This window comes from Syngnathus floridae, chromosome 6 (assembly GCF_059516105.1).
Source record: "Syngnathus floridae isolate MCC-2025c chromosome 6, RoL_Sflo_1.0, whole genome shotgun sequence".
Lineage (NCBI taxonomy): Eukaryota > Metazoa > Chordata > Actinopteri > Syngnathiformes > Syngnathidae > Syngnathus > Syngnathus floridae.
In genome coordinates this window covers 8,160,910-8,175,396 of record NC_142418.1, presented here as the reverse complement: position 1 = coordinate 8,175,396, position 14,487 = coordinate 8,160,910, and the positions used below count along the sequence as shown (strand labels likewise).

The following is a 14,487-nucleotide window of genomic DNA, read 5'->3' as shown; positions in this document are numbered from 1 at the left end:
AGGTACACCGCCATTTTCAGGTGTTCCTAATAACAGGCCACTTCATTAGGGAAAAATCATGGTCAAAGCTTAACTGAAAGTGAAAAGTGCCACACCCGACCTCACCCCCACTTTCTGATTGGCTGTTTGATATGTGACGTCATTTGGACACTCTATTAGGTACACCGCTATTTACAGGTGTATCTAATCACAGGCTACTTCAGTTGGGAAAAATCATGGTTAAAGCTTCGCGGAAAGTGAAAAGTGCTTTGTTTTGTGTTACGGCGAGGTGGCCCCAGCTACAATGCGCATTACCGGCACCTACTGGTTGAAGTTATGAACTGAAAAGAGAACAAATCCCTTTAGGAAGTGATTCGTTCACTCCCGTTCACGGAAAAGAAATCCGTTTCTTTGAACGAATTGTTCACTCACGAGCCAACACTACTTTCCGTCGCGTCGAAGGAAGTCTCGCGTTATTTAAGTAGCTCGCAGCTAGCTGCCGTTCTCGGCTGCTCAACACGATCAAATAAGTTTCTCTCCTACAACGAAACATTGTTGCTGTTGTTTCTATTTTTGGTTAGATAAACTTTTTACTTTGAGTGCCGACTACGGCAAATCTCCAGCTGAGTTCGGTAAGACCTTTTTCGGCGACAAAAGTCAGTGCTAAACTTGTGCTAACGTGCTTTTACACTGACAGCGAAAACCCTTTTAACTAAAGTCGTTTTTTTTTTTTTTTTGTTCGGATTCCAATTTGAGTCGAGTTTTTTGGGTCAGGCCGTTCGACTTTCTTTGTCAAAATAGGCATTGCTTTCTGTGGTTTGGCACCCGCGGATTTGCATATTCACAGTATTTATTTTGCCTTCAGAAGACATGAAATTTCATGTGACACACAACAGTAGAGACAATTACAACCGTTCAAATGGTAGCAACTGCCATAAAATAAAATGCTATCATTAGGATAGATTTTCAAAACGATTTAGTGGAGCATATTTTGATGAAATTATACTAAAATGACCAATAAAATATGCCAAAAAGATGTAGTATAGTATAAATATAGTATGTACTATAAACTCAATTTTCCCTTTGTTCAAATCTCAATTCCAATACAGTTGGTACAACTTCAATTAAAACACAATACAATGAATGATTTGCAATTCCTCTTCAACCTGTATTCATTCGATCGAATAGACGACATAGACAAGATATATCATGGTCAAACTCATTAAACTTGTTTTTTTTGTTCATATTGAGTCACGTTAGTACTGAATCAACTATAACATTTTTGTTGTTGTTGAACACAAGTATCTGTTCCTGTACACTGGCGGCGGACGGCGGCGGCACGTCGATGAAGATGTCCCTGGTGCAGCGAGTGTTCCTGTCATGGATTTTTAGCCTCATCTTCCTCATCATGCTGGTCCTCAAGCTGGACGCTAAGTTGCACTGGAACTGGTTCCTCATTTTCCTCCCTGTGTGGACGCTGGACACCATACTCGTCCTCCTATTGATGGTCAATCTGGTCGGTCGGTGCAAGGCCAACGCGGAGCAGCGCGAAGGCGACCCTGGTGCGGCCCGACGGCTGTGGTACCTGGCGGCCATGGGGCTCAAGGTGGCCTTCTGTCTGAGCTTGTGCACCCGCCTGGAGAGGCTGACTGACATGTGGCTCAGTGTGGTGTGTGTGCCCCTCTGGGTCCTCCTGGGGGGCGCCCTGGTGGAGCTGGGACGCAGCGTCTTCCGTCCACGCAGGAACTGAATTTAACCATTCTTCTTGCATGCATTTTTCTTTTCTTACCATTGATGACTTCAACAGACTGATTAGTTTTTGTTTTTTTATACTAAGCTTCAATTTTCTTATTTAAATGCTTATTCTCTATGGTCACAATGGTTAGAAATATTTTGAATAAATACCTGTGTGTGGTGATTTGTTGGAAGAACACTGAGCACTTTGCAGAGCACTACTAGGACTGTATTGCAGCTGTTTCTTTTTCTGCATGTCATTAGCAAAGTCTGCACTAATGAGATTTCCATATAAAGGAGGAAAAGCGGTTTGAATATTTGGATATTGTCATATTTATTAATTCGCAATACACGTGTGATGTAGTAGGGCTGCACCTAAAACAGGCTAGATTGGCACCTGTGAGGACCGGACCAGACCAGACTTGGTGACTCGTGGTGTACACACATTCTTGGATGTTGGCTTTTGTATTTGTGTGAATGCACTGGAAACCATAATAATCTTGTTAAACAAGTGAGGTACAAAGAAGAATCACTGAATTCAATGTTTAAACTGTGAATGTTGCGATAGCTTAGTTTTTTTTTAAATGCAGTCGATTTGTTAAAGGGTTAAATTGAATCTCTGAGCTTTTTTCCTCCTAACCATTTTGGTCCACTTTTTATGTATGTGCATTATCTCTCTGAAAACGCAAAATTTACACTTAACACAGCAGTTGAGAGAACCAATATTGATCAGCGACATCAATGTTTTTGAACCATTTATTGAGGTTCCAATCAGTATATAAATCACACTACCAAGTCTTATCTTAGGAAATAAAATGTATTTACACTTAAAAAAAAGAACAACGTTGTTCATGTACGTTGGCCTCAAATAAAAACAAGACAGTTAAATGATATAAATAAGTTCTATGGAAAATAAAACTCGTCTTACAAAAAAATATATGCAATTTCTGTATACATTTCCTCACGTGGATGCTGATAACATCTATTTATGCTGTACACTTTTTGGTACATACAGAATAATTTACAGCTCGGTGTTGGTTTGGAAGTCTTGTCTGAAGAGAAAAAAAAAAACCACATCACCCTTTGGGTGCTTGAAACTGAGAACATTTAAAAACGGCAAAAGTGATTCAGTAGCTCATTATAATGTAGCCATTTCCTTTTGGTGTGTGTATGTGTGAGAGACAGAGGTCGCTTAGAAATGAATGGGTTTTGTACCTTCTGTAGGGGCTATTAAAAAAAGAGAAAAAAGAAAGCAGAAAGTAGTGAGCAGGCACTGACAAACGCCAGCATACATTCTCTAACATAAAATGCAAGGCGAGAGACACTTAGCTCACATTCGTCTTCCCGTTTGAATATGTTGGAGTGGATCTTGCTTGTGTAAAAGCCGTAAAAGGTTTGGCCTATATTGAAGTAAAACTTAAAAGAGACGAAATGCACCAGGTGGAAAACTGTTCAAAGTTCCGCTACATTTGGCATAACTTGCTGCTAAGGAACAAGGAATTTAATGGCAAAATTCCCAACAGTTTCCAAGGATGTCTACTTTCATGCCTTTCTGTGACTATCAGTCTTGGGAAGAGGCGACTGAACTTCATCAGCAGGTTGCAACAGAGACTGGAGGAGTCACAGAAAGGCATACGAGTGGGAAATCCTTCAAAATGTTTACGGATCAAATATGTCATATTCAACTTGAACATGAGTTCACTTGGCTCAAGTTAAACTGACCTAGTTTGAAAGTCCTAGTGCATTTTAGGTTCACGTCGAAAATCTTTTTCTGAGTGGATGTTTGTGTTTGTGTGTGCGCGTGTAATAGTAACCAAACGGCTGACATTCATACGAGGAAGTCTTTGTGAGTTTTGAGAGTCTGCTTAAGCGCCGAGTGCTGCTGCTGCTGCGTTTGAGAGTCCGAAAGTGCCGGCCCACTTTTCACTTTGGTTCCCTTGAAGGGAACCAGTGTCCGGTTGTCTGCGGGCTTGGTGTTGCTGTGTTGGTGGTGATGGTGGTGGGTTTTAAAAGAAAGCGCCAGCGTCTGGTGGGCCTCCATGGGCTTGAAGAGGTCAAACGTGATGAGCGTCCTGGGTGGCTTCTTGGGCTCCTCTTTCTTACCGTCTCTCCTGAGCTGAGCCGGTTTGTTGGGCGAGGCTTTGGGGTCTGACTTGGGTGCGTCAGATTTGGGCGTGGAAGCATCTGACCGGTGGCAGCTCTTCTCCTTCTTACCTTGCGATGATTTGTGTTTGCACCCATCTCGCATCTCCTCGAGTCGCGAGTTGAGAGACAAAAGCGAGACAGCGGCTCCTCCTCCTCCCCCAGCCTCCTTGTCCTTCTTCTTCATCATCGCCATGACGTCAGTCTTGACCTTCTCCCTCTCCTTATCCTTTATTCTATGCTTCCGATCTCGATCTTTACTCTTGTCCTTCCTCTCCTCTTTACTCCTTTCCTTCTCCTCTCTAGTCCTGTCCTTTTCCTCTTTCGTCCTTTCCTTCTCCTCTTGAGTCTTGTCCTCATTACTCCTTTCCCTCTCCTCTTTATTCCTCTCTTTGTCTTTGGCCCTCTCCTTCTCCTCTTTACTCCCGTCCTCTTCTTTACTCCTCTCCTTCTCCTCTTTACTCCTGTCTTCCTTTTCCCACTGCCCTCGCTCCTTCTTGACGATCTTGTGGTGCTTCTCCTCCTCACTGCAGTTCTCCTTCCTGATTGGCAGCGGCTTCAAGAAAGAGCCTCCTTCCCCCTGAACTTCACCCGGACATTGTTCCTCCTCCTCCTCCTGCTTTTTCACCTCTTCCTTTTTCTCTATTAGTGCTTGGAACCCCTCTTCCTCCTTACGGGGTAGCGGTGAAGGTAGCTCCTCCTGCAGTTTCATCACTTTCTCCTCGAGCTGCTCCTCCTTGATATGCAACGTGACATCCCTCGGTGAACCTTTCTCTATTTCCTCCTCCGCAACATCGTGTTGGTGGTACTGCTTGAGTCGGATGTGCCAGGCCAAGCTGCAGACTGCCGACACCGTCTTGAACTGGTGGATGACGCCCCTGGGGATGAAGTAGATGTCATCGTGGTAGAGCTGGATGCGGGCGTAGCGGATGCCCTCCCGCCGCAGCTGGTTCAGCTTGGCGTCGTCGATCCACTGAACGCACTGCGGATGCCAAAAGGGAATGTGATTGTGTGTAGGAACAATCCAGCTTCTAGGAACGTTGAGTTAATTGCTTTAAGACGCAATTGATCAACAATAAATTTAAAGAAGGTCATTAGGAAAAATATTTGTTATCAACTGCCGCTTGGGTACTTCCACTGTAAACAATGACAACAACTTTAGCGTTGTGCCAAAAGGTTTAGATCTTTTTCAATTTATTTACAGTAAAGGAAATCAATAATAACCCAGTCTAAGGTGTTGGCAAGGAAGTTAAATCAAGTGCATGTTGTTGTACAGGGAAGACTGCAAGATTGCCAAGAAGCGTAGTTGCCACTTCTAAAAGGCACATTAGAAATCATGAAATTTTGCACAGCCAATCTTGTTTTACTGGTTGAGTGTGATTATAAGCCTATTCTCTGTCTTTCTGTCGATTAATCAGTTCTCGTAGAGAACACTGGAATTAACACACAAGGCATTTACCCTGTTTTGTCATTTACTCTGCCTCAGTCAAATGACGCGAGAATTTGTTCACAACTACAAGGCTTAAGCTTTTGCCACCCAGAATTACGTACGACGTCTGTCGCAAAAAAAAAAATAGGCCAGAACATGGAGTTATTCGTTTTCACATGTTGTCTGCAGTGTACACATGACAATTTCAGCAGTTAGAATGAACCCAGCAGCCAATTTGTGGCTCTTTAGTGGCCACACCTGAGATAGCGGCGGCTCGTGGAGGTCCAGCTGCAGCCTCATGACCACGTCTGGAAAGTCTGCGGCGTGAAAGCACACCACATCTTTGGTGATGCGCGCAGGTGTGTCGCTTCTAAAACACAAACACGCTGAGCGTAAACACACACAAGCCAGCTGGGATTCTGTAGCAGCACAGCACAAACAATGCATTTCCTTATTTAGCATCGACATAACAATAACAAAAGACGACAACATAATAAATACTACATTAATATTTTCTTATTTACCATAATTTCTGGAATATAAGCCGCGCCAGAATATAAGACGCACAAGCCTCAACGAGGGGAAAGGTTTTGTTCATATATAAGCCACACCAGACTGTCAGCTGCAGGGGTTTTAAATGAAATGCCATCATTTCTATTACTTGTCGCACCTAAACAAATCCTCTTACAATATCATAAAAAACTATGAAAAATCTATAGACAAGCCACATTGTACTATGAACCGCAGGGTTCAAATCTTGTGCAAAAAGTAGAGGCTTATAGTCCAGAAATTGCGGTACATTAACACAAGCCAATGATATCATTATTTTTTAAGTGCATTACAATTCAATTTCATTCAAATGTCATTAAATTTGCATCTGATTTGTCTCATTTCAACTTTTTCTATTTTAATTATTTTTTTACATTCAACCTTTATTATATTTTAATTTGAACAAATTACAGCTTTATTTAATGACACTTCGACGCCATCATTTTATAAACTTAATTGTAATGCAATTTAAATAAAATGTTAATCTTAGCAAATTCTAATTTCTAAAAATACATTTTTATTGTAATCTTGCGCCATAGGCCATTCATTTTTCCAATTATGTGTGGCAAGGCAATAAAAAATATGTGGTGGGCCGCCAGTGGACCCTTTTCTTATGTGTATGGAGGTTAATAAGTAGAGTTGTGAAGCCCGGTCATCATAAAAGCGTGCGCACTCACTCTTCCCCGCAGCGTACGGCCTTCAGCACGCCCACGGCGGCAGTCGTCTGTCTCTCGAAGCCCTGTCCGATGTGATCGGCGTGAGCTCGCGTCCGGTCCTCGAACAGCATCTCGCGGGGCTCGCTGGCTCTCGGGAGGTACTGCAGGTTCTTGATCTCGTTGGTGGACCTGTGATGTAACACTTTACAATGATATCCGGAAAAATAAAACCCTAATGCTTCAATGATTGAAATAAACTGGAAAGGAGCAGGAATTGCTATAAATTGCAGTTATGAGACGTCGATTTGTTTGCGGATTGATCGTGCGAGCAGATTCAGGTATGCCACTGCAGGAGCTTTACAATTGTTTTCAGCTGAACGTTTTCTATCAAAGTGAACGCACCTTTTCCTCTTGAAGGGAGACTTGGGCATATCTGCCATGGGGATCATCTGTTCTCCCGGTCGGACCCACATGATGGGGCCGTCGTCACTTTCCGTGGGGCTCTGCAGCCGCAGACTGGAGAAGGTTCCCCAAGGCAGAGTCCGCTGTTGAAAAAAAGACAAAAAAACAAGTGAGGCAATACAGCAGACATTCCGTGGCCACTTTTAGTCAGCAAAATTCCAGGAACTATTGAAAACCTATGGGAATTAATGGACATTTAGAGCAATTATTAGAAATAAACTAGCAATTTTCTAAATTGAAGCTATTTCTGCTTATTATTTCCAAATGATTCCAGGTTAATTTCCAAAGGAAATTTACCAAACAATTTCTGGAAAATTGACTGGATTAGTAGCTACACACAATACCCCCAGAATGAATGACAAGATGACTACCTCCAGAAAGGGAGAGTCCTCCAACATGCGGATGAACTCAGGGAAGTAGTCGCCGACTTCCTCATCCACGGCGCCCACCAGGCTGACTTGCCGCATGGCCCCGGCCCGGTACGTTCCCTGGGAGTATGTCCGCTTCACCTGGGGGGGACGCATCGGAGGTTGAAGCAGAAATGAAGCCAGGAAAACATCATTAACTCTATTGACTGTCGTGATCGATGACTGAGTGATCAGATCACCGCTAGCGATCGGTATTGGAATCGGCAGCATAAGACCCTGATCGGACCCACAACCCAGAATGCTTTCTTTAGAAGAAATGATGAAATCCAAAGTTTGTATAGTATGCTGAAAACGTCACAAAGTCTTTCCTGTTGTTGTCCGAGTTGTTGCAATGGTACAGTCCAAGTTTGAAGTCAATCGGGTTAACAGTCTTGGACAAGGGGGAAAGTATGGCCGCTATAAATGGGCCAAAATTGTACTTTGAAATAGTGTACTAACGCACTTGCTGTTCTCACCACGTTGGTATTTAATTAGAATTGGGCAGTTGGACCCGCATAGTACATCCTGCCTAAAAAATGAGCGCGAGTCGTTTCAAATATCTTATCTTTGAGTTAAAAACAAGTATCCCAAAAAAGTCAGAAGGAACTTGGAAAATAAATGATTAAAACACCACATTTGATTAACTATTCATTCAAAACCAGAAACCAAACTCATGACACTTTCAGATAAGTATTTTTTCCTGCCAGAGTGGAGTGTTGAAGCAACAAGCAGGAGGCAAAAGTGCTGACACATGTTAAAGGGGGGAAAAGTCAAAGAGTGCTGCTGTAGTGTGACAGGATGTGATGCTGCTGGATTCACAGACGGAGACTGATCAGATCTAAGCTTTGAACTAAAACACAAAAAGACTTTACGACTGCTCATTCAAGTTTAAAGTCAATTTATTGCTAATCACATGTTTTTTGGCATCTTGTCTTCCAGTCAGTCAGTGATGAGCAGAGCATTTTGCCTTGATAGCTTCGGCTAGCCCCGCCGCGACTCATTAAAAAAAAAAGTCCTAGCAGCAGATCAGCGATGAGGGACGAGAGCAGCGATACAAAGAGAAGCTACATCTTTGTTGGTAAACGTCCAACAATGCGCAGGCAACAAGTGAGTTTGAACAAAAATATAGCTTCGGTCTCCTGCTCATTAAAACAACAGCGTTCAGTGTCATGGGGTGTTGTGGGTTTAATTATCTAACTTTATTTATTTTTCTGCCACTCCCTTGAAGCACATTATAATATGAAACCTGTCTGTGGCACAAAAACGGTTGGGAACTGCGAACTTAATTATGTCATCAATTAATCGACTGTGAAATTTGTCACATTATAATCAATCCATGCATCCATCCATGTTTCGACCCGCTTAGCCTCGACAACAACAGCAAAAAAATCTTTAGTCGCTCGAACGTGAATCAGATTTCATGGATGTTTTTCTACAATAGCTGTCATGATGCATTTCTCAATGGTGCCACCTGAGATCAAAAACTCCAAATGTTTTTTCCACTTCAAGTGCGCAGAGTTTGTTACCACTGTGGTGTGTCACTTCTTTTACTTTCTTCAACGAGAATGAGAGCTTAAATGCAAGTTTCGTGTTAGCTTTTATTTGTGCATTTAGGCCAAGACGTGCTGTCAAAGTGTATCCCAATACTCTCACAGCTAGCTCATAAAGACAAGAGCCACTTTTTTTTTCTTCTTTAAATCACTCACTCAACAGCTACTATGCCAAAAATCGATCTCCTTAGGTTATACGTGAATCCCAAAGCAGCTCAAATAAGAAAACATGCTAATAATCAAGCATCAGGAGAGAGCCTGCCATCGTGTTGCTGTACGGAGGTAATGAAGTAATCTGATTACAAAGAGGGGGGGCCTAGATGAAATAATTTTAGGTTAGTGTGACCTAAATGGGTCCCTCGCAGTGTGCGAATGCGCGGGAGGCAGATTTTACGGCTGCTGCTGAAGCAGAATATAATTTAAGTGCAGTTGTATCCAGGCCCGCGCTGCAGCGCTATGTCGTGGATATAATTAGATGCTTGGTGATGTGTAATTTACATTCTTGAATCTTCAAACCTTTCGTGCATCGTCAAAGAAGAGTCGACGTTTTTGCAGGACGGCTATGTTGCAAATGGTGGGTTAAAAATAAATGGGTGTTAGGTTGTGACGTACTGATTCTTGTGTTACAGTTGTTTACAAAAGCAAAATATAGTACACTGACCCAGTGGTTCTCAAACTTTTTACACCAAGTAGCAACTCCAAAACTTCTTATTGCTCTAAGAGACCAACATAATGGCCAGCAATAAAATCCAGTGAGGTAGTTGGTGTGTCATGTATTCGCCAAAAACAAGGCAGGTTGAATCCTTTATCAATATTACTGTTATGCAAAGCAGTTTAAAAACATAATTAAAAGTCAAATACAACTTAATAATTCGAGGAAAATGATTTATGTCACAAAAAAATGGACTCAAACACCTATTGTAGTGAACATGAAACCCGAACAATTGCTTTGTTGGCTTATGTCAGAATGAAGGCCAGCTTTTGAATGAACTGCAACTTTTATGATCAGGAAACAGCGGTGTCCTTTTTGCATTCGAGTCATCCAACGGGTATGAGGTGCGCTTGTTTAGTGAAATTGCTCAAAGCGCACAATGAGGCATTACTCAGCATTAAGTGCGGGCTCAAGGTGGAGTAAGAGCCTCACTTTTCGAGATGAATTCATGTCACAATAAGTTGAGTTGTAGTTTAGTTCTTCATTTGTTTCACCAAGACAACTTAAAAATGGAATCATTGTGGACTGCAATACAGATAAGGGAGTCAACTCAATCACGGTGGCCCACGCTGATCTTCCGGCGCTGAAGTTTAGGTCCGCTTCCCATAATTGGTTTTTTTTTGCAGCGTAATGCAAACGCCCCTATCACACCGAGGGGTGGAACAATCGCATGTTTGCAAAGGCGGCGAACGTTGCCGCTCGCTCTCGTCAGCTTTCGTTCAAGGTCGCCAGTGTTCACCAAATGGTCAGCAGACCTTTGCCTACACTGTAAAAATCCAAATTTCACTAAAACTGTTGGCGAACATTTGCATGCAGGCAAGGAGCGCTACGTATCTAGTTTGCACAAATGTTTATATTTAGGTTTGCAAATCAAACCTTTCCATTAAATAACCCCTCGATTGCCAGTTAATTCATATTATTTCACTTGTAAGGTTTCTGTGGAATTTACTGGAAACTTTTTACCCTTTTGCAGCCCGAGACAAGAGTACAGTACTCGACAATCTCACCTGAGTGTGGAAGTTGGCCATGGTGGTGGTCTCGATGTCCTTCTTCCCGAGCACCTCCATCTTGACCGGAGCGTTAGGGAATTTGTAGGAGAAGTAATCCAGGAAGTCCGGGAGGTAGGACGCCGCTCCGTGGATGATGCCCATAACAAAACACGCCGCCTGGGCTTCGTCCTCGCTGAACGACAGGGTGACAAACTCCTGGGCGAAGCGCTGCATCTCGGCCGGCGACAGGGCCGAGAGCTGCTCGCTGTAGGCGTGCGCGACAGACGCGCCGCCATTGGCCTGCATCTCCACGTGGATGAGGTGGCCGAACTCCAGCCCGGGCAGACTCGGCATGGGCGTGCAGTGGAGCGGTGAGCTGTAGCCCAGTCCGTCTCTGAGCATGGCAGGTAAGGAAGGCGGGTCCTGGCGCTGCGTGCTGTGAAGTAGCCCCGTGCCACTGCCGCTGTTGCCGTTAATTCGGCTGAGGAACTCGGCCAATCCGAGAGAGACTCCGGAATAAACAGTCTGGCACGAGCGGTGGTACATTTTAGGGCGGCCGTGTCTCTCTTTGGCTCGTTCGCCATCTTTGTGCTTCTTTTTCTTTTTCTTCTTCAGCTTCTTGAGCAAGAGGTCTTCTTGGGAGCTGGCTTTGGGCTTCTCCTTGGGCTCTGAGATGGACAATAGAATAAAAATTAGGGCTGCAGCTAGCAAACATTTTGAATAAGAGTATTCAATCGATTATCCCAATGATTGTGTAATTGGTTAAAAAAAAAATCTGCATTAATAAACATGATGCATGTGAGGTGCGGGGATTTTTTTGGATCCAATTGGCATCAAGTTTTACTGTTGTATTTGTTATTGGCTTGGCCTCCTGAGTGACACAAGCATCAGCTAATGAGAGGATGGTCCGCACGTGTCATTTATAATTGGGGCTTTGACTAAGAGACATTCAAAGTAAAAGCATTATGACGTTGGCTGTCTGCCCACATCGGATACGCTAGTTTTAAGGTAAAAATAACTAGCTTTAATCTCCATGATCCCCCACCATACACTGGCAGGTCCGAGTGGTCTGACTTAACCATTGATCCATTTCACAAACTGGTTATTGTTGTGGTCCAATTTTAAATCCATCCACTTTTGTCATTTGCGATTTGCTAGTTAGCGGCATCCAGCATTTGATGGCTGACGTCACTAAGTGATAGGCTCATCCTCCTTTTCTCTACATTAGTAGGAAATGGGATTTCTTACTAGAAAGCAGGTTTTCGCCTCAAAAATCATATTTTGCACAAGTTGACAAGAGGACGAGTGCTGCTAACAGTTATCGTGTAAACAAAATGGCAGTTTTACTGATGTCACACCTCATGTTTAAAAGTTACAAATCAATATTTATGATGCCATGGCCAATCAAACGAGTGCACTAATTACGAAATCCCCCTGGTGGGCCGGCAGTACAAAAAGCTCAACAATTTAGTCTTCTTATTGTCTACCATTTTGAAAGTGTGGCTTTTGCGTTTATTCAAAGAAGCGACATGTTTTCGATACTGGCAAAGCCGCTGTTTGGTTACGTTACGTTTACGTGCATTGTGGGGTTTGTGACATTAACGTCCAGAGCTCTATGTGTTCAGAATATATCCCCTGTGATAAACGGGGCATCACTCGAGACGTTAGACGGGGATTTTGCACTTTGATGTAAGGTGTGATTCCAAGTTTTGATGTGAGCTGGGGCTGTTTTTACTTACCCCTCTGAAGAGGGAACACCACTTCCCCGTTTTCCTTTGAGATGTCACGTTCTGGCGGCAGTTTGTGGTTTTTCCACTCTTTGCTGCTCCTTTCCTTCTTGCTGTCTCGCTCCTTGTCTTTGCTGTTGTGATCTGGAGGGAAGGCACCAAAAATGACATTGTTATCAACATCCGCCCTGAAGTGAAGTGACAAACATTTCCACGTGTGAGTGAGTGGTTCACATGCATTGCAATCGGGGCCTGATGCGCGCACAGTGGCCTGCGGCACAAGCCCCGTTATGTAATATTTCAACAGATGTTTTAATCACAAGCATGCAGTTTGCTCAGAATTTGAGTAGGAAAAGCAGTGAAGCGCAAGAGAGTATGCTCTTACCTCTCTGTGGCGTCTTCATGTCGCCGTTCTCGGTCTTTGTATAGCAGCTAGCGGGGCTGACTTTCTCCACAGCCGCGGCCGAACTGCGCTGCGCTTCGCCGCTTTTCTCTCTATGCCGCTTCTCTTTTGCCCGTTTTTCTTTGGACGGCGAGGCGAGGAAGTTGCTTATTTTGAATATTTTTCGTGCGGGAGTCGCTGCTGCTCCTGGCACCACCACCGCGGTGGCGGTGGGGGCGGCGGAGTGGCTCGCCTTGGCCGGGCCGAAACTCCATTTCGCTGGGCTCCCACAACTCGGTTTCCCGTTGTGTTTTTCCCCTGCGCACACCTCTCCGTTGACTTTCCGGTGCTTGGGTCGCTTCTCCTCCACGCGGACCTTCTTTGGGGGAGGCGGGTGAATGTCGCTGGAAGACTGCGGTCGGATCCCCGGCGGCCGTTTAGCTAACAGCGCTTGGGGGGAATTTGTTTGGCTGTTCGCTGCGAAATGCATGGAGTCCACGGACTCGGCCATCTTGGAAGTTTCTATTTTTTACGGCCAGACGTAACTGGTGCGTCAGAGCCAATGGGAGGCGGGGCTTAGATGCCTACGTAAGCACGTCCGAGAGGATGAAAAGCAACACGGAAGGAAGTGTGCTTATGAACAATTTGAAAAGTGACTGTTTAATATGAAAGAAAAACACTCTTAATTTCCAAGGCACGTCAACTTCACGTTATTAAGAAGTCTTTAAAAATCAACTGTAGCAAAAGTAAAATTGAGCATAAACCATATCAGAGATGATGATGATAATAATTATAATGGTTATTATTGTCATTAGTAACAACAGAATCACATGCATGAAATATTCTTCATTTATATAAAAATATAAAATACATAATCGTTAAAAACATGATACAAGGAGACAAAAAACACAAATGAACTAATATCTGTAATAATCCAATATATTTTCATTTTGTTCCCCTCTCCTAGTTTTGATTACATAGCTCGGATTTGTTTTGGCTATGTTTTATATAATTAATAGGAGTGTGTTTGTGAGGAGATTGTTGCTGTGTTGATTTATTTTCTCTCGCAGGATTAAGCATCCATCCGTCCGCCCTCCGTTTTGTTAAAGCCGTTGTTGGTCCCTGACCACAACAAAAATGCAGTTCCATGCGCGCCAACTTGCAATTTCTTTTAACGTCGCTAGAGAGCAGTAAAGTTACATAAAATTCAGTACAGTACATTAATTTGTTTGAAAAATTGCTCATCAGTCAATAGTCCCACTAAGTGTGGTCACACATGGTTAAAGTGAGTGGCTCCCAAGTGAAAGTAATTTCAATTTGTATGTTGTTTTTAATTTGGAGTGGTTAGCATGCCTGCCTCACTGGTTCTGGGTTAAAATCTCAGCTCTGGCTTTCCTGTGTATGGAGCTTGCATGTTCTCCCCGTGCTTGCCTGGGCCTTGTCTGGTTATTCTAAATCGTCCATATTTTTTGATGATTGTCAATATGTGCCCTGTGATTGGCTGTCGACCAGTCTAGGGTGTATTCCACCTTTCTTCCATAAGTCAGCTGGGATAGGCTACAGCTCGCCTGCTCCTTAATGAGGCAAGGCTATAGAAAACAGATGAATGGATGATTGCCATATATTAAACTAACCCTGGCTAATCAGGCCATAGCAGCCCATCTAGTATTACCATATCCTTACCCTTGACATCCTGATTTTGGAAAATTAATGTCCATTATCAATGTCCTAATGGAATGCAGGTATTTAGGTTAGTGACTGATTAATGG

General features: G+C 43.4%; 2 protein-coding genes across 2 annotated transcripts; one reads left to right on the top strand and one right to left on the bottom strand.

The window, feature by feature from the left end:
* Positions 1–439: 439 nt before the first annotated feature.
* LOC148396351 (transmembrane protein 60-like) lies at positions 440–2,028 on the top strand. Its single transcript, XM_088379238.1, has 2 exons — positions 440–611; positions 1,282–2,028. Exon 2 carries the CDS (start codon positions 1,325–1,327, stop codon positions 1,727–1,729), a length of 405 nt encoding a protein of 134 aa, XP_088235364.1. The 5' UTR covers positions 440–611; positions 1,282–1,324; the 3' UTR covers positions 1,730–2,028.
* Positions 2,029–2,455: 427 nt separating this feature from the next.
* LOC148396350 (lysine-specific demethylase RSBN1L-like) lies at positions 2,456–13,274 on the bottom strand. The gene is made up of 8 exons (XM_088379237.1): positions 12,722–13,274; positions 12,349–12,480; positions 10,628–11,277; positions 7,323–7,460; positions 6,892–7,034; positions 6,511–6,678; positions 5,543–5,654; positions 2,456–4,837 (listed from the first exon to the last, which is right to left on the bottom strand). The coding sequence occupies exons 1-8, from the start codon at positions 13,227–13,229 to the stop codon at positions 3,542–3,544; spliced, it is 3,147 nt and encodes a 1,048-aa protein (XP_088235363.1). The 5' UTR covers positions 13,230–13,274; the 3' UTR covers positions 2,456–3,541.
* Positions 13,275–14,487: the final 1,213 nt, after the last annotated feature.

Excerpts from the sequence above, each read along its gene's own strand:
- LOC148396350 (XM_088379237.1), bottom strand. The coding sequence starts at position 13,229 with ATGGCCGAGTCCGTGGACTCCATGCATTTCGCAGCGAACAGCCAAACA. Across the intron at positions 12,481-12,721 it reads CATGAAGACGCCACAGAGAG|ATCACAACAGCAAAGACAAG; the intron begins GTAAGAGCATAC and ends CCTTCCCTCCAG. Across the intron at positions 5,655-6,510 it reads GCCGTACGCTGCGGGGAAGA|AAGCGACACACCTGCGCGCA; the intron begins GTGAGTGCGCAC and ends TTTGTGTTTTAG.
- LOC148396351 (XM_088379238.1), top strand. The coding sequence starts at position 1,325 with ATGAAGATGTCCCTGGTGCAGCGAGTGTTCCTGTCATGGATTTTTAGC.